Consider the following 20179-nt stretch of genomic DNA (forward strand, 5'->3'; position numbering starts at 1 on the left):
CTCATACTCTCAGCCAGAAATCTCTACTTAAGGTTTGTTCCTATATCATCAAAGCCTGCTTTGTACATAATTTTATTCCTGAAAAAAAATAGAAATTTTTCTGAATTTCTGATTTAAGAAGTGCTAAAAAGAGAGAGAAAAGATTCCCGTTCAAAAGAAAACTATCTCAAAATAGCAACGGCTTCATCCAATGTTCAGATTTCTACTCATAAAGTTTTTGCAAATAAGTTGATATCTAATTAGATTAGGCATCTATTGAAACATAAAATTCCAGAACACCTGCAATACAAAAAATAAAATAAAAGTAAGTAATCATTTGGGGAATTTTCATGGTAATATCTATTTGTCAAAAGCTTTACTCTATTGATCTGGGGTGTATCCCCTTAAACTCAACCAATAAATCATAAACACTATCTGATGAAAGACAATACAATATTTTATTACTCAAACATGTTTTCCCTTGAAGTTTAGGTCAAACAAGTTTTAAAACACAAAAAGTAATATAAAACATTTAAACGCAAATACTTCAAAAGCACATTTGAACATGCATGCTGGAGCATCAGTTAAACCAGGCGCTCTTCAGACTCATGTCTAGCTAAAACCTTTAAACTGCAAAACTAAACACTTAAAAAACTACTAAAGTGGAGCTGTGTGGCAAAAAAACAAAAAAACCCTCAAAAGAAGGCGCTCTTTGGTATCATCTAAGGCCATTTTTTTGTACTTTTCAGCCATTATAAAAAATGTATGAAGTATTTTTATGCAGCCATGTTCATAGTCAGTTGCACTGAAATTTAAATGAACACTGAGCTGAACAGCTGACAACAAAAAATACATTTATATTACAATACAAAAGTACATTGTTGACATATTTCAAACAACCAGTTGTTAAACATACTGAATGTTCAGTATTTACGATTTTAAATTAACACCTCGTGTTCCTATGCTGCACCCTCCAGGGGCTCAGATAGAGTTTCATCTAAAGGACCAGCTGTCCTCGTGTCTCTGGGTCCTGCCCAGCAACTCACTCACAGTCACAGACTCGAATGCACTGTGAAAAATTTTCTAACTTACCGAGACTCCCATTTTAACAGTCCTGAATCGTCTTTTGCATAAAGTCTGTGCAGAAAGAGTCAGCTCCGCCTCTCCTGGAGTGAGAAAAAGTTTGTTATAAACATCAAGGCTGCTAAAATGGATTCACTTACATCAAGAAAATGAAAAATGAAACTCATTGGCACTTTTGAAATGTCCGACCCTGCTGTAAACCCATAAAAAAGTTTTTGAGGTGTCTGAAAAATATTCTGATTGTGTTGGTATAAAGGAGCGGTATTTGGCATTGGAGGACATTTTGCTCTCAGGTTGGCTCAGAGGTAGAGAGGCTGCAGATCATCCGAAGGTGACGGTTTAAACCCCAGGCACTGGTGGACAAGAAGGTGGCTGGTGCAGTGACCCTTCAGCTGCTAAAGAGAAATCCAGGTTTTCAAGCGTGACCTGTCCACACACTTCAGTGATGATGATGCTGTGTCCTAAATCCAGGACTAGATACTTCATGTCCATATTTCTCGACCCAATACGTACTTCTTGACTCGTGGACATCATCATATGTTGGACTGAAACTTGTAGTGTAATCCTTGGTAGCGTGGAGCTCTCCTCACTCGTCTCTACACTCATATTCTTTAAAATGCTGAACAACTTGATATGGAAGTGCCTAAATTCATCTTCAGGTGTTGGTCTCTGTGAAGTTTAGACCACCTGAACAGGGTTGGATTAGCAGGTTCAGCAGGATCCATGATGCATCCTTTAACAAGCATCATGAGTGCATTTTCATCCACGTAAAGCCGATGGTTTAATTGGGATACTGGAGTGCTTTGACTTTGGTTTGTGAGCCATCTGGAAGAGTAGAAATGCTGAGTCATCCTGCCTGGAAGCAGATTTTGAGACTCACGGGGTAGGAAACTTAGGTGACATGACAGTTCTGCTGCTTCTGAAAAGAAGCGAGGCAGAGCTTAACAAATCTCCAACTGTCCGTGTGACTTGTGTTTTGGAAAACTGAGAGGGGATGAAAGCTAATCTGACCACACAGACTGTAACAACTGCTCCTTTCCTCTTCCTCTCCTCCTTGTCTTTTCACATCTTACTTTTCTGTCCTCCTTTCATTCCTCTGTAAGCTGCTGTAAAATAATTACAAAAGACACAGTGGGTCGATGCTTTCAGAATAACATCCTCTGAACAGACTCGCGTTGCCTCGTTGTACCCAAAGGCCGGCTGTCTGAAGCTGCCACCTGCTAACTTCAGCAGGAACATGAGGTACAGATGTGTCAGTATGACAGTTCAAATCCAGCGGTGTTTCTGCTATTAGTCCCCTGAGTCCTTACTGTCAGAGTGAGGAGTGTACTTCAGTCGAAATGTCCCTGCGAAAGAAGAAAAATACAGTCACTGTGTTAAAGGTTTGGCGGTGCCAAAACAGTAAAAGCTTGAGCCAAAAAATAACTTTGCTTGATAAGAAACAGCCACTTCTTGAGTATTTTTGGAGAGATTATAGGCTGTACCAAATAAAAACATGATGAGAGGGTTCTAATGTTTTAAAAGTCACATTAAATTCTGTGCCGCAGTTACAAGATGTGACATTAATGGGATTGTGGTGTGAAATCTATGGATAAGGTAACGTTTTTTTTTAACCATGTGCTCACAAGTTATATCTTGTGATAGCAAGTCTGCGCACAAGATAATAGCTTGTTCCCACAACGTAATAACGTGTTCCCACATCATAACATGTTTCCACAAGGTAGTAATATTTGTACACAAGATAATAACTCCTTCCCAAAAGATAATTACCTTGTTCCCAAAACTTGCTGCCAACGTTTTCACACAAGAAAATAACTTGTTCCCACAAGGTTACTAACTTTTTCCCACAAGATAATAACATGTTCTGGCAAGATAGTAATGTTTGTGCACAAGAAAAAGATGATAACTTGTTGCCACAAGATAAGTTTTGCGCACAAGAAAATAATTTGTTCCCACAAGGTAACTAATTAGTTCCCACAAGATAATTAACTTGTTCCCAGAAGACAATAACGATGTCCCAAAAGATATTAACTTCTGTGCACAAGATCATAACTTGTTTCTAAAAGATAATAACATGTTTCCACAAGAAGATAACTTTTGCGCACAGGAAAATGATTGGTTACCAAAGATAATTAACTTGTTCCCACAACATAATAACATAAAGATAATAACTAAATTAATACGCAAAATGTGTCACAGAGCCAGAAAAAAATAGTTTAGTGATAGAAGTAAATATAGTTTTTTTTTCTTCAGACAAATGTCAATTATCAATTCTCGTAAAATCACAGAATTTATCTTTCATGTCATGACAGAAGGCTGCAGTCTAAACATTAGTGTCAAAGCCATTTATTGATAGTACGTCTATAGTAGTTTAGTAGCTATCGATCCCATGAGTTTTAAATTACAAATTACTATTCAACACTGGTTCAACTGGTTTACTCCCTCACCTTGCTGTGCTGAATCCATGGCCGGCTGTTTGCACTCCTCGGCTCTGTGTCCTGTGGCACCGCAGTTGTAACATGACACGTTCCCTGCTGCCCGTTTCTGGCTCCCATTTCCCACAATACCATGGGGCTGGTAAAAGGCAAAACCTTGCTGCTGGTCATGTGACACAGGGCTGTGGCGGTAGAGAGGCGGTGGCACCATCATTGGGTAGGAGAAGGGCGAGGCTCCGGGGCCGGTGGCGCTGGACGAGGCAATTAGGGGGCTGAGGTGGAGCAGGGGACCCAGGGTGAAGAGCGAGGGGCCAGCCGAGAACGGCTGCAGGTACCCAGCTGCTGCGTATCCAGGCAACGCCCCGTAGGCACCACAGTTGCCCCGACAACCGCAGGAGCTGCAGACACACATGGAGGGGGTGTGACCTGAACTTTGATCCAATGAGGAGGCAGAGGAGGGTGAAGGGGAGGGGCTAGAGGTATTTGGGGCTGGGAAGTAAGTGTTGCCAGGCACTGCAGCCACAGGGACACTGCTTGTAGTTGCCATGGAGCTGCCAGACTTTGTGGAGGGACAGGAGGAGGAAGAGAACGAGGCAGGTGGGTAGGAGTAATATCCAGATGGAGAAGTGGATGAAGAGGACGAGAGGTGGAAGTGCAGAGGGGGGTGGGAGACGTGGTGAAGGCTGTTAGAGGTGGAGGTCAGAGCAGAGCTGGTCTCTACCATCAGACCCACGGCGCCTCCCGCCAGGCCGCGGCAAACCAGCGAGTCCTGGAGTGTGGAGGAGCTGTCCATGTTGAGACCAGGGAACAGGGTCTCCAGCCTCACCCCCATCCCCACACTGAGCCCCGTACTGAAGCCTGCGCCGGCTACAGGCAGGCCCGAGCCCAGCGGCTTAGTCCTGTCCTCGGTGCACAGTGGAGGGGGCCTGGGCTTACGAGGGGAGGTCAGGATGCGTGCTGGGTTTGAGACCGGAGAGAGAAGGGTCTGGGGAAAACTGGCCTGTTGGTGGTAAGGAGACTGCGGGAGAGCGAGGGGGTGGTGGGAGGAGCAGGACGGAGGGTGAGGAGGAGCTGGATCGGTTTGGACAGGTAGAACCTGGGCTGTGGGACGACTGGAGCCTGTGGGGCAGCTGGAGTTCAGGATGAAGAGACAGGACCGATCCTTCTCTGGACCCCCTCCTGCTGTGTCTGGACCTGACACACCTGGAACACAGAGACACGGTGTTGTGTATATAAGCCTAATCCCAATTAAATGCCCAACCAGCCCGGTGTGGGTACACGTTTTCACAATTAAAGCCCTGACTCAATTCGAGGCCTGGTTACCGTGCTCTTCATTTTTATAGAAGTTCTTTGGATGTATAAAACTGGGTTTTTGGCTACCTGCTGAGCTCACATTAGTTAGCTGCTTATATCCGGCATACAAATACATATGACTAAACTTTTGGCAAAATGGACATGCTACACACATTAATAGCTTGGTACGATTCTCCACAATTCAGTCATTCAGTTCATTTTACTGAAACAATAAGCAACAAAAAAAGGCATTAATACCTGCATAGTAAACAAGAGAGATGCAAAAAAGAGGTTTAAATAACATTTTGATTGTATTTTTGTGTGGAAATAAAAGCCCATTAAGGCAAATATTACAAAAATAACACACAACTCAGTTACCACTAACACTACTTTGAAGTTGCTACTGTCCATTTTTCAGGATTTTCATTCTAATAATAATAATAATGATAATTCAACAGTCTTGTGAGAAAGCTTACGCCTGTGAATGTCTCTGGTCCTCTCGAAGGTGGAGTCGCAGCAGAGTGGTGTACGGGGGGAGCAGGAAGAGCTGGAGTAGCCTGAGGACGAGCTGCTGTCTGTTGAGACGGGGTGATGGTGCGGCGCAGCGTCCACCTCCACACGCAGCTCTCCTAAAACACATAATACCCCAAACTGTTTTAACCTTTCCAATTCAGAGAACTGAGCTCTGAGGCTGTTTCACAACCGTACAAATCCATATGTTTCTCCTGGGAGCTGCCCAGCGCAAACACTGTTTCCCACGACTGGACACAAGAGCAGCAAAGACACTTTATGGCCCTATTATTTATTATTTCATAGTATAAGTGATTTACACTGAGAATTGTTTTTGTACTTTTAGTATACATAAGGTGCCAGAGTACATGAAACACCATCAAAATAGAGCTTGTTTATCAAAAATAGCGTCAGTGGAGGATCCCCTGCACCCCCACACAAAGATCCTAACTAACCCCCCAATGTCCTAAAATCCTTGAAATATCAAAAAAAATCCCAGAAACTTCCTAAAGCCTGAGAAAAGTCTTAAAACCCTAAAAATGTCTTAAAATCCTGGAATTGGGCTAAATCCTAGGAATGTCCTCAAACCCTGGTAATGTCCAAAGATTTGAGAAATGTCCTAAAATCCCAGAAACATCCTGAAATCCTTGCATTGTGGTAAAATCCTAGAAACCTCCTTAAATTCTAAAAATGTCCTAAAATCCTAGAAATGTCCTAAAATCCTTGAGACATGCATGGGGCTGCTGCAACTGGCCCCTGGCCTGCTTTAATTTTACAGAAGTGGCCCCCAAGCAAAGCATGTGAGTATTCCTGCTTTACAGTTTAATTATAAGTAATATTCAAATGAATCAACTTTGGGCCACTAGCAGCAAATATTTTACCTGGTTTCACATCCAAGCATTGTTAATATAGGTGTAAAAATAAGAATAATGAGCGGAGGAAACCTGAGATGAACCAGCTGTGTTACCTGCGGTGGAGGTGGGATGTGCTGAGGGTCCAATGTGACTGGAAGGCGTCACCCTGGCGATGCCGCTGCAGGGCCGCTTCTCCATCTTCATCTCCCGGCTGGGGACACATACAGAGGTAGAGAGATGTGATGCATGTTGTGATTCTTCCTGTTTTGTAAACATTCAATTGATTGTGGCAAATATTGTGGCATGAAACACAATCATGTTTATTTTTAGTACTATATTTTTAGCAAATGTATAAGACGTGCTGTTGTTATAGTAAATTTCATATGATGGAGGAACAGAACAAATTATCCTTAATACCAGAGCCGTGGACTCAAGTCACAAAACTGATAGCTTGACAAGATAAAAAATGACTAACACCTTGACCGGGGCTTTCCTAACAGTGAGTCCGGACTTTACTTGGACACTGGGTCTTTTGACTTGAAAATAATTGACACTTATATCACTGATGAAAGTCGGAAAAAAATATACAATAAATTTAAGATAAATTTGTTTGCAAACAAAAACCAAACAGTTGTCAGTAAAAAGTGAAATATAGAGATGGTGCAAGTCAACAATTATAGATGGAGATGCAGCAACTTCAAACTTGTTTCAGCAAATAAATATAAATTTTAAAAAAGCAATCAGGCATTTTGAAACTTAGAGCTTAAGACTTGGGACCTGACTTGGAACTTATCAGTCTTGACTCAGGATTTGAGATCAAAGACTTGAGACTTGCTTGTGACTTGCAAAACAATAAGTTGGTCTCACATCTGCCAAATAACATGCATTTAAAATTTTAAAGTTTCCTTAAATTATGGATTAGGTTTTGTCAGAAACCTGTTTTGTATAAATAAACTCTCAGTTTAGGCCCAAAAGTTGAACATCAGTCAGTGTCCACCTCTCACCACTGGAGGGAGACGTTATCCACTCAATGTGCTCCTAACTGTCCCAACTGCTCCTCTGCAAACATGACATGGAAAACCATTGCAGGAACTTTCCATTTTCCGTGTCTTGTTTAAGCATGCAAACACAAACACACGCACACGTGTTGCTACCTGCCTTATGGAAACCTGTTGATACTGGGAATGGAAACACGATTGAGAGATAATAAGAGCTGGTTCACATGTGAACAACCCAGGTGTGCGTGTGTTTGTGTAGGTAAGAGGGTCAGATCATGGGGACGCATTTGCTTATGAGTGCTTGTTTTTGTGTTTTTGCATGTGTTTCTGCTGCTTATCTCCTCATAAGAATATCTTATCGCTGCAGCCCACTTACAGCTGGTTAACCATTGATGCTGTACGGACGGGTACCGATGTATGTGTACTGCTGAAATCAGCGACTGATCTGTCTGTCTGTTAATCTTTAATAGGAAAAAGCATCTGCTGACTTCTCCAGGCACTGCTACACAGATCTGCAGAACTAACACCAGTGAGTCTTATGTTGAAGTCAAAGTGCGCTGCATGGGGACAGCAGCAGCCCTGCATCCACACTGAATTCAGCACCTCTACTTAATGGAAATTTCTTATTGACCAAACTATTATGCAAGCAGAAAAACCAATTCAAGCTGTAATGTATAATCTCTTGATTTTCTCCAGATGTTCTGGCAGATTCTGAGCTTGTGAGAGATGCATGCCGAACCCACTTCTGGCTCAGACTGACACATACAGTAGATGTTACTCATAACTCAGCCTAGTCTAACAGGATGACACTTTACTCCCATGGAGTTTACACACAAGGGATTTAAACTGCCAAAACTCAAGAGTGTGCAATTTAAGACTGAGAGAATAGGAAGCCTTATGCGACAATATATAAATCTGTCCTTGCTTCCCTGTTGACTTGAATTTTATTTTATTATTGGCTTTTGGAGTGGCAGGATAATAAAGACAAGCAATATTATTTACATAAGCACCATGAGCACTCAGAGGCAGGTGTAGATTTCGTTAGTACCAACAAAAAGATTGGAGCTACTAACATATTGATGAAAATATACCTTAATTTTCTTCTGCAAACAGTTTTCCCCAAAAATTCGTTTTGCTCACGTTTTAAGAATGAGACCCAACGTTTTTTTTTCTTGAATTCAACGAACACAAATGATTTTATGTTTTGATATACCAGTGTGATTAGTGATTTTTGGCGTTCATTACTGACTTTTGTAGCTCGAGTTGAGTCTTTTGCAGCTCTAGTTGTGTCTTGAGTTTCTTCTTTGCTCCTTGGGTCAGGTCGTACTTGTTCAGGTCCTCCTCTGTCAGCGCTAAAAACTGCAGGTCACACAGAAAAAAAAAAAAAAAATCAGACATGCTGGTTCGAGCTTTAAAAGCTTACATGTGATTTCACAGAGCTCATATGCATTTTTAGCAATAAATATCCGTGACTTTTCCATGACTTGTTTATTTTACAGCCTATTTTCAAAGAAAACATGCCTTCAAAAACCACATTTTCTTTAAGAAAAAATGCAATTTTACAGAAAACATTTTAGCATTTGTTTTAAATTATTTTTCTGAGGAGGACATTTTTGGTTTTTGTTTTTTCTTTAAAAGGTTTTGGCAATTTTTGAAGAAAAACATGCCTTTTAAACATGTGCATACTTTCTTCAAAAATCAACAGATAATTACACTATTTATCATAGCCAGAAACTGTAAAAACAGAAAGTAAATACTGTGCAGTACTGATTTCAGTGTGTAATTAAGTGTACTTGTTTCCTGTAAGATACCTAGAATAAATGAATGTGTTTAAAGCTGAATCACCTCCTCCATGGTGAGCTGTTTGAACACAGGGTAATACTTATGGAGCCGGAGCCTGCGCAGCCAGTCCAGAATGCCGTTTTGCTCTGGAGTGTTGAGCTGGGACTGGGACGGTGCCTGTGTGTGGGACTGGGAACGAGACAGGGAATGGGACTGGGGGTATGAAAGGGACTGGGAATGTGAGTGGGATGCTGGTTGGGAATGGGACAGGTGCAGGGACTGAGGCTGTACGCTGGACTGACTGCTGGTTTGAGGGTGGAGGTGGTGCTGGGAGTGCTGCGGAGAGTATGAGTGCGACTGAATGTGTTGGAGATGCGGCTGAGAGGAGGGTTCACCTCCGCCAGCCAAGGAGCACTGGGCGGGCAGGGCTGGCACAGGGGGAGGGAGGGAGGACAGCTGGGGGGAGTGCTGGGGAGGAGGAATGGAGGGAGGCAGAGGAGGGGGGAGGGAGGAGAGGTGAGGAGAGGGGCGAGTCATGACAGAGCTGTGGGTACTGACGACGGGCTGGACGCTGGCCACTCTGTACACCGCCCTGAGAGAGGAGATACAGTCAGAGGGCACAAATCAAGATGAATGACAAAAAACGCGTTCACATTGTGGGCCCACGTGACCCGAATCTGAATTTTTGACCCATATGTTTACTGGTAGTATAAACAGCACAAATCACATGAAATCTGATCTTTTCAAACCAAATCTGGGCCACTTTTGTTTGTCGTTCTAAATCAGATACAGGTCAGATTTTTTTTAAAATGCCACCTCAGTCTGAACACCCAGGTGACCCATATCGAAATTCAATGTGACTTTTAAATCAATCTAGGCCAACATCCTTCCATAAAATGAAGAAAAACTTTGTCCGTTAGTCCACCATCCATTTTATTCTTCGATGGATTGCCCAGTCAATCTGAAATTGCACATGGCAATGGGGAACTGCCATACGTAGAGTCTGACGAAGCCTTTTGTCTCATTCACCCACTTCCTGTGCCCGCTTTGTATATAAATACTTCAGAAATAATGCTGACGCTAAAAAATTCACCAATAAGTAGTCACATTGATGGCATCCATGTTTATTATGGACTGCTTCTTCTGGTCTACCTTTGCGTCTTCTTGTTCTTTTGGGCATGCGGGCCACATCAGGGTCAAGACCAGTTCACACTGGAGTCTGATATTGGCCACATTTTAAACAATAATGTGAATAGCTGCATTAAAAACATTGTATCTAGCAAAAAATTCCGAATTAAGCACTAAGGCTTGCAGTGTGAGCGTGGTGAAAGAGAGAGAAAATCTTACCTGTTGGCTCCTCTGTACTGAACCATACAGCCAAGGTCTGAGGGACAGAGTGAGAAGAAAAAGATGTCCATCATCATCATCATCATCATCACCATCATCATCATCAACAACACAAAAATGTTTTTAAAAAACCCTGAGTGAGGGTAAAACCCAGATAATGCTTGTTTGATTGAAATTTTTGCATTAACAAAAAGTAACAGTAAGACACTGGTATCGCTAGGAAATTCAGCTGGTACAACAGAGTTTCAATGTGCAAAAATGCCTCAAAATCTCAAAAGCACACAAAACTCTGACTACTCTCACAAGTTAGACTAATTTCTGTGAAAACTTGGGTGTATTCACAAGAATGGGTCGGCTGGATGGACAATCCAAAAACATTAAAAATAATAATAATAATAGCAAAAAACAATAGACTTATTAAGAGTTTGCAGACTTGATCAATCTGTTCTTTTCGGAAAGCAGTGTAAAGTGATATAAACCCATTTTCCACGTGTTCAACGCAATAAATGTGATAACAGACTCATATCCAGCATATGAAGAATGAGCTGCAATATACTGTGGTGGAGGGCAGAGCTCTTTGTGTTTGTGGAGGCAAATTACAGCAACGACACATTTATATTTGCCCTGCTTCCCTGGGGTCTCCTGTGAGTCTGACACACACACACACACACACACACACACACACACACAGAAACTCATGCAAAAGTACAAGCACAGATATACATTGCAGTAACGGCTATAAATACTCTCCGGGATGAAGTCACACTCACAGAATCTCACACACACTCTCTCTCTCTCACACACACACACACACACACACACACACACACACACACACACACACACACACACACATACACACACACACACACACAAACATGAGGTCACCACACTCTAGGCTTCCCAACACAAACATGCCACGCTGAATTCCCACACTAGACTAAAATAGACCCCGTCCACTCCCTGCGACACCTCCAACACAAACTGCCTGCAGGCTCACCTGTCTCACCTCCTCACTACCACCAGCCAAGACCTCGGCTCACAGCCTTGTCCTTTCCATTACCTCTTTCTTCACTCCCCTCTCTCTTCCCCAACACCAAAACCCAGACAAGAAGTCTTTTAACTTGCCCGTCTTCCCCTGTCTATCCTTGGCACCATCTTCCCCTGCATCTAAGAATAGGGATCTCCTGTTTTATGTCCCTGCTGCCCTCTTTAGAGACGCACACATTCATGACATTTACAGTTTAGCTTATCTTATTTGTCGACTCATATTCAGATATCAAGGGGAATCTTTTTGAAACTTATCTTATGATTTCTCCTATATGTAGTCTCCTGTTTATCTACATTTAAAATAAAAGGACAGACACAGAAATGATATTAAATCCCCCCAAAAATCATGAAAAAAGACAACAAACCAAAATAAAGACTTACTAGAGCTGGAGGTAAATGGACAGGTCGGGGCTACAGGAGCCGTAGGAAGTGGGGAGGGTAATGGAGGGAGGGAGGAGGGGAGGGAGGCAGGACAGCTGGGTGAGAGAGGCCTGGTGGAGGTGAAGAACAGCTGGATGCTGTGGTGCTGGAGGACATGGCAGGGCAGTGCTGTCAGACACCTGGCCACAGGCAGAGACATGGACAGCAGGGAGGACAGAGAGCGAGTCAGACAGACATGGGGAGGGTGAAAAAAGCAAAAAACAATTAAAGCGATGAAAGGGCCCTCGCACCCCTATGTATGTCGGGGTAATGGTGAACTCCAGCTAAAGTGTTTCATTAATTTCAGCGAAAGTTGGATCAGGCAAGAAGAGAGTTTGGACCCTGGAGTGAAATATTTCACATGATGTAGCACTTCCAGCGCCCACTAGATGGCAATGGAGGGCACAAAAATTCCACGTCATCTTGGTGTACGTAATTTGCAGACCAAATCATGACAACTTCATGTAAATTACTTATTTAATAAATATTTTTTTAAACTATTTTGAATGTTGAGTTTGAACCTCATCCAGGGCAAGTAAGTTTTACAGGCGGCTTCCCAGAGAAGAGTCTGAAGTGCAACTTAAAACACAGTTGGTGTCAGATGCATCGGCTCGGTCTGTTAAATCACTTACTCGTAAACTGTAAGACCACAAGTGTCAGAGGGTTTGGCTCAGTGGGTAACTCAGGCGGTTAGCGTGCCTGAGGTTGCTGGTTCAGGTCTTATCTGGGACTGGTTAATTTTGACTTTTATGACATAAATAAAATATCGTCTGATATATGCCTGCTCTGCTGATATAAGTCATCGATGATGTACCTTGCAACAAACACTTAAAACAGTTAAAAAACACACAATTGTCTCCTTGTCTTCTGAATGTCCATATACTGAATACTGAATTTCCCTGCCAAGAGCTTAGTTATTTATATGCTTGACTCATATATCAGTCAAGTTTTCTACAGACGTCACTGCCGATAATGAGCTAAAGCGCATGTCGAAAACATGCAAAGTGTCAGGAGGTTTGGCTCAGTGGGTAAATCAGGCGGTTAGCATGCCTGAGGTTGCTGGTTCAAGCCTCGTCTAGGACGGGTGTTAATTGAGTTTTATGTCTAAAATAAAATATCGGCTGATAGGTCGGTCTGCTCTGCTGATATAAGTCATTGATGATGTACCCTGCAACACACTTAAAACAGTTAAAAACACACAAAGACTGAGCTAAACTTAGGTTAAGAGGCAGGAAACCCAAACTCTCTTAAATAAACATTGATTCCCGAATTAGCTCAATCAAATTTTCCTCAACTCACACAAACCTGTCCGTAATGGGACAGAGATAACACTAAAAACGGTGTCTGTTATGGTACTAACCTGGGGTCCAGCTCAATGGACTGAGGAAGGAATTTCTCCACTCCGTCGTCAGGAAATGCTTGTGACAGCTTAGAAAACAAAAAGGTTTAACTATTAAGACATGAAAACATACTAAACAAAGCACATAGTGTTATTACGTTTCTATGCAGATGATACTCAGGTATATTGTTTCGACGACACAAATGAACAGTTGATGAAATATAGTTCATTTAGGTAACTCAAACAAAGGCTGCACTGAAGCAACAAACACTAAGGATACTTGCTTAAAAGGACAGACACTTTTTTTTCACTTTATATTGTTTTCTTTGTTTGGATTTTATGCTGTTATTTTTTGTAAGGTGACCTTGAGTGTCCTGAAAGGCACCCATAAATAAAATCTATTATCATTATTATTATTATTATGATTATTGGAGATAGCAATGGGGGCAAAAGATTAAAGGGAGGGTTTGTCATTTTATACTTTATTTTGTAAAATAAATAAATAAATAATAATAAAATGTAATAAAATCAATAAAATGATAACAATAATAATAATTATAGTAATAGGCTAATGCATTGAATTGAGCTATTCATTTAATCATACTGTCAAGCATAGGAAATATATTGGATTGTTTTAATAACTTTAAAGAAGCCTACTTAAAGTGTTCCCTGTGCAGTTGTATTATTTAGAGAAATATAAGTATGGGACTGGGACTTTGTTTCGACAAATACTTAATATTAAATATAAAATGCAAAAATACGTCATCGAGACATCCTTGGATTACACTTGTAAAAGATTAATTTGTTGAATAAACAGTACTATTCACTATTATTATTAATATTATTAGTAGTAGTAGTGGTAGTAGTATTATTAGTATTAGTATTATCATTATCAATCTGTGAAAGTAAACATCTGTGCTTCAACAGTGGTCCTGACCTGGGTCATCAGCTCCGTTACCTCCTGCTGAGTTTTGACGACTGAGGACACAAAGCCATCGGACCAGTTGGCCTGTAGGAGGGAGTGCAAAGGAGGAAGGAGGTGATGGAGTAGAAGAAGCAGAACAGCAGGTGGACATAAAGGGTAAAAATATTAAGAGATGAATACAGAAAATTTAGGAATGTGGGAAGGGTCTGTGTTTACACTGAACCCACCTCAAACACATATTCACTGGTGTCTTCAGACTTATGTGTCACTCCTCTCAGCACCACCCTCTCGATCACCACTGAAAGAAGCACAGATTATTCAACACACGATTAAAACGCTTCACATGTTTCAGACAGTTGCTTTGTCACATCAGTCATGAATACTGTGTTGGATTAAACTGCCAGGAGGAATTTAAACTTGGCCTCCTCTCAAACGTAAGAAATCATGTGGGGACAAAAGCAGATTAGTTACAAGTTTAATCATGCCATCAGCTATAAGTACATTGACTTTGAAAGTTTAAGCATAACACACAATTACTTCAGTGTACAGTGTGTTCTTAAAGTTGGTAGGATTGTTGATTCCATGTCTTCTCCAGATGTTCAGATTTTATTCCTATATTATGTTGCAAAATATCTCACTTTCCCCAACCAGTGTTAATTTTGGCAGCTATTTTAGATAAAGTCTTACGCTTTTGTCACATTTTAGTCATTTTTTATCCTTCATAGCTTTAGTCTAGTTTTAGTCAATTGAAATTTAATCATTACTTTTAGTCAAGATGTTTTTTTGTTCTATTTAAACTAATCCCATTAGACTAATACTGGCGTCAGAAGTTAGAATCAAGGTGACAGGTTGTGTAAAAAAATCATTCAGACATTTTTTTTTCTATAACAACAAATCATTTCTACACATGCAGAAACTTGCATTTCTCCAGTTTTTGACAGGTTTAAGGAAGCAGTGTGGCACCCCTTTCTGTTCACAAACTCTCATTTTTACAGCTAAACAGGGTTAAAATATGTCTTTGAAAACACATTTAGAGAGAAACAGACAGTGAAGTAACATAATCTTGATTTGTATTCGATGAGGACCTCCTAGTTTTATTTTGGTCTGACTTTCAGAGACGGAGAGGGCGGCGGGTAAGTCTGTTGATCCAGCTCTATACTCTTCTGGGTCTAATTCATGAAATGTTAGTAAATCTGTGAGCAGATGGTACTAAAAACCTACACCAGATTTATGAACGCCATGGAAAACTCAGATTTGATCGTAGGCACGTGTGCATCTTCATAAATGCAAATCAATCATAAATTGAAAGCGTGCTCCTGCTTGTAAGCAACTAGCAGACATCCCAGCAATAAAATTACTATGGATGAGTGCATCCTTTTTGAACTGACAACATGCCGCAAATAAAGAAAGAGAGAGAAAAACTTTTCTGACACTAATGACAAACAATATTTATCTGCATTCCTTTTTTTACACAAACACTACGAGAGGTCAATATCAGGTGTAGATTTTGTTAGAACCTAAGAAAAGACTGGAGCGACTAATAATTAAATGAATGCCGGAATACACGTAAATTTCCTCCTGCAAACATTTTATACACAAATTCGTTCTGCTCACGTTTCATGAATGACATTCTTTGTGACTGCGGTGGTGAGCAATATGAAAATGCGTAAGTACAGCCTAAAGCTCAACCAAGAGCCGGAGAGCCTGCCGAGATGTGCCCGATGTTGTAAATTACATTGTTTGGCGAAGTCAGATGGGAGGGACTTTTACCACAGTTCATCTGCACATACTACCCACATAGCTGGTTGAAAATTAGCAAAGTACCCCTTTAATGACTTAAAGATCTCTCTGTGCACTCAGAGTCCTGCAGCTACCTGACTGAACATTTTGTCCATCAGTTGAAGCTAAAATCTTGCCAACAAGTGCTCCATGTACAGTATATGCACTCCAATTTGCCATCTGGACAGAAACCCCTGCCAAAGCCCTACCCACAGCTGCTGCTACAACTCATTCAGGATGGTGCTCTCCATCTGGAATTCAACCTCCCCAAATTCTGCTATCTGTCTGGTCCAACCTGTATTCTGTCCTCTGTCCGCCTGTAGCTATTTGTACCAAATTAATAACACTGGGGCTGGCCAAGACTATCAAGGCAGTTACATCTCGAGGCCTTTGTGTAATCATCCAGGCCTCGATTCTGGCACCAAATCCTCTTGACAGGCCCCTACGCCCTCATTCCGTATTGTCCAGAGCACATGATGTTTGTAATAAAAGTTCTTGTATTAGAACTTTTCTATGTGCGTTTTTTAGGCTTTACCCTTTGAAACCTGAATCAGTGTAACTTTTCTTGTGCAGCATTCAGACGCCTTTCATTTAAACCTTTAAAACCTTAGTAAATTGATTTCTTTTGACAACATGAAAAAGGGGTAATGAGCAATTCAGCGAGAAATGTCCCATAAATCGCAAGAAATTTGTAAAAGGTGACATGAAAAATGACATGAAAAAAAACAAAAACATATTAGAAAAATGTAAAAAAAAAAATAATAATAAAAAAAACATTAAAAAAAATTGAAAAATAAAAATTAAAAAATGTAAAGAGAACTACATATTTATTATAATTATATGTTTACAATTATGTTACAGAAATATATGTATACATTATTTTTTAAAAGATTCCAGGTAACTTTTTTGTTTTTTACTCTTCTTTTTTGCCAATTTTCAGGAATTTTTCCTGTAACTTTAACTAATTTTTTTTTATAATTTTCGTGGGGCTTGCTCATTGCCTTTTTATGTCATGTCTTATATTCTTGAACAAATTCAGGTGAATTTTCTCAGCTTTCAAAAGATTACCTTGGTCTTTTCCTGTCAAATTGCACATAGGCCTTTTTTTTAAACAGAACTTGTATTCAGTAAATCTCTATGGACATACATCTGTCTCACATGAGTTAAGACAATATGCATTCACATGTGTGTCTGCATCTATGTATGGTTGCACGCCTCAGGTGCAGAAGCAGGTTAGGGCTGCTCCACTGCTATTAGATCCATGTCATTATGTAGAAAGTGAGAGTGAGTTGAAATGGTGGGAATACTAAATGAATGTGAGTGTGTGTGTGCGTGTGTGTGCGTGCACCCAGAGGACCTCCAGGTAAAGGTTCTAACATATCAGACTCTATCTGAAAACACATGAGGCGTGCAGGCACAAGCAGCAGGGGAGGAGATGACGAGGGAAGGCGGAGACGAATAACGATGGGGATAAAGGAGGAAAGACAGAGGAGTCGCTTTCATCACTCACACACACACACACACACAAACACACACACACACACACACACACACACACACACACACACACACACACACACACACACACACACAGTGCCTGTTGGGCAGCAGCTGTGCAAGGCTTTAAATGCCGCCTGCCATTCACACTAATCTCGCTTGCCACACACACACACACACATCATGAAGTCCAAGAGTGTGTGTGCATGACATGATCAAAGGAATAATTTCAAGTATCTCAGGAAGAGATACTTCTATATGGTGATAAATATCTTTTAAGTTGGTTGTGTGTCTTTAATCCTTTTAAACCTAGAGCAACATCATTTTTCTTGAGCTGCATTTAGACGACTTTCTCAAGTATTCAAATCTTTGGACCCTTAGTCAATCGGTTTGAGTTCTTTCAAAAACATTGGGGTATAAGGTAATGAGCAAGTTGGTGAAAAATGTGGAAAATTATTTTTAAAAAAAACAACAACTTGTAAGAAATATTTTAAAAAGCTAGGGAAGAATGTCCAGAAAACTATATTCATAATTATCATACAAATATATTTAAAATTATGTTATGCATTGTATATTTTGTAAAACTGTAAAATTATTACTGTAGTTTTTTATTTCCATAACTCTGTCATTTATCATACCAACCAAAAGAGTAGGGAAAAATGTCTAGAAACTTTATTTATAATTAGCATCATTTTAAAATTATGTTACTAAAATTATAATTATTTTAAGCACTTTTTGGGTAATTTCTTTGTTTTGACTGTCCCTTTTTTTCTATTTTCAGATCATTTTCTTCTTTTCACAAATTTCTTGCACATTATTGGGACGCTCGCTGCCGTCTAACCATGTTTTTGAAAGAAATCAAACAAATGATTTCAGGCTTCAAAGAGTTAACTACAGTTTGTGTGTGTGTGCCAGAAAAAACACACTGTAAAACCAAGACATGAGGTGTGGCTGATTCTGCTCGGCCTGAGGTAAAAAAAAAACTGTAAACACACACAGGGAAAATAGCACGGCATGGCATATAAACTGAATTGTGTGTTCCTGTAAGAGTGTTTGTGTTCGCTTCCCTGCATTTGTGCTTTATATGTTTATATGTTGTACATGCTGAATACAACTCTGTGTGTGTGTTTATGTTGTTGACAGCTATGTGGTGTGACCATGAGGCAGTGGATTGTTGAGTATTGTGTTACAGACAGAGGCTGGAGGCCAAGACAATAACAGACGGGCTTGGTGAGGCTTGCCCTGACTAAAACCCAACACTGTACACCCCGAGACACCAGCTGGTCTCTCAGAGACTGATATCACTTCAATGATAATGGAAGATATCCTGAGGTGATCAGATGGTCTTATGAATAACCAATAATTCAGTGTGCATGTGATCGTGATGAATGGACAACAAGGTGCTGCTATCAACTTTTGCTAATGTAAGATTTTTGCCCAAGTGGCAACCTCTGAGACTGGAAAATGATCCTAACACAAAGTGCAAAAAGAATGGCCACTTAAGGATGGCAATCCCCACAAACCTCCATGTTAAAACGCCTAAAAAACTTCACAGCAGAAAATAACTTTTTAAAGCCTGGTGCAAAAAGCAGTTTTGGTCCCTATTAGAATTGGGAAGTATCCGGTATTATATACCAACCAGGGTATTTCGAAATCCTGAAGGTATGTTTTTCAACACTATCATAAATACTGGTGCACAGCACGCACCCCCAGAGCTCAGTATTTTAGCAGTCTTTTACTGGTGGAACAGGCAGCTGAGCTGAAAGACACCTTGTGGTGGAGGGAGAAGTTACAGGACTGTAAACAGCCGGCAGTCAGACATAGACTGTGGGGAACAACTGCATGTTTTTTGGGGGTTTTTTTTACATCTAACTTGGTGAATTTATGGAGTTTATGATTGTTGGAACAGTGGACTTATTAACTAGATTAGTAGCAAGACTAACCACAGTGGTTTAGTGGAGTGTATTTTGTTTCTGTTGAGTTTGAATGAAGTGGGTTTTGATGAGTTACCAAGACAATTAAACCTCGTCAGTTGTCTATGACCGAGAGAAAGTTGAAATCCAAAAGGAGTACGGTTGTAGTTCTCTGTTTGATATGGACAATAGGTGTGAGAATATTACTTTTTTTTTTTTTACTTTTTGTGGGTTTCTCTTATTATCATCAGTCTGAAAGCTGAAAGTAAGTCGCATACTCGCCATGGGGGATGGGGGTGTCAGTGCCGCAAGATTACAACGTAATAGATTGTGACATTTCAGGAAGGTATGAAATATAACCCAGAAGCCTAGCTTCTATAGCTAAATTTACCATTCATGACAGCTGAACAGGGGGGATTTTTTAATATAACTCAACTGTTTGCATTTTATTATGGCCCAAAGGTACGCATCATTAAGGGCGTGGCTGCTTTTACTGTTTTTCCACTCAAATGTGCTGGCTTGGCTTGACTTGGTTTGACTCAGCATGTCAGCCCATTACAGCAGGGCTACCTGAAGGTTTGTCTAACTGATCACAGCTTGTTTTGAGTAAAAGTTCATGCTTGTCCCCTCTTATTTTGTTCAAATGTTTTTCCATCACAGGACATGGCAGGTAAAAAAGGGTAACTGTTGGGGGTGAGCTGTTTGCAGAGGTGCAGTAAGAGCCTGATGTCTGCAGCTCTTCATCATACATCTCACTGTTTCTGCTTTTACTCTTCCTCTCTGCAGTGCTGAGACATCACCACTACCCCCCTTTGGAGGCCCTCAGTATATATGTGATGACATATATAAGATATTTTTATAGACATTTTATATATTACTGATAGCAGAAAAAGCCATATAATAGCCTATATTAAAGCACAGTGATGCAAAAAAAAATTTTAAAAATGCTGTGATATACTGTGAAACTGCCAGAAT

General features: G+C 40.5%; 1 protein-coding gene across 1 annotated transcript in view; it reads right to left on the reverse strand.

Moving 5' to 3' along the window:
• Positions 1-418: 418 nt before the first annotated feature.
• Positions 419-20179, reverse strand: part of zcchc14 (zinc finger, CCHC domain containing 14) — a 34278-nt gene continuing 14517 nt past the window's right edge. Inside the window, exons 4-14 of the mRNA XM_088079766.1 lie at positions 14243-14313; positions 14028-14099; positions 13112-13179; positions 11713-11891; positions 10282-10318; positions 8998-9526; positions 8402-8511; positions 6268-6365; positions 5267-5419; positions 3510-4700; positions 419-2408 (exon numbers count right to left, since the gene is read on the reverse strand). Coding sequence (XP_087935892.1) covers positions 2353-2408; positions 3510-4700; positions 5267-5419; positions 6268-6365; positions 8402-8511; positions 8998-9526; positions 10282-10318; positions 11713-11891; positions 13112-13179; positions 14028-14099; positions 14243-14313 — 2564 coding nt within the window. The 3' untranslated portion in view covers positions 419-2352. The remainder of the gene's footprint in view (positions 2409-3509; positions 4701-5266; positions 5420-6267; positions 6366-8401; positions 8512-8997; positions 9527-10281; positions 10319-11712; positions 11892-13111; positions 13180-14027; positions 14100-14242; positions 14314-20179) is intronic.

Source organism: Plectropomus leopardus, chromosome 7 (genome assembly GCF_026936395.1).
Source record: "Plectropomus leopardus strain MGB_pleo_1.0 chromosome 7, ASM2693639v1, whole genome shotgun sequence".
Taxonomy (NCBI): Eukaryota; Metazoa; Chordata; class Actinopteri; order Perciformes; family Serranidae; genus Plectropomus; species Plectropomus leopardus.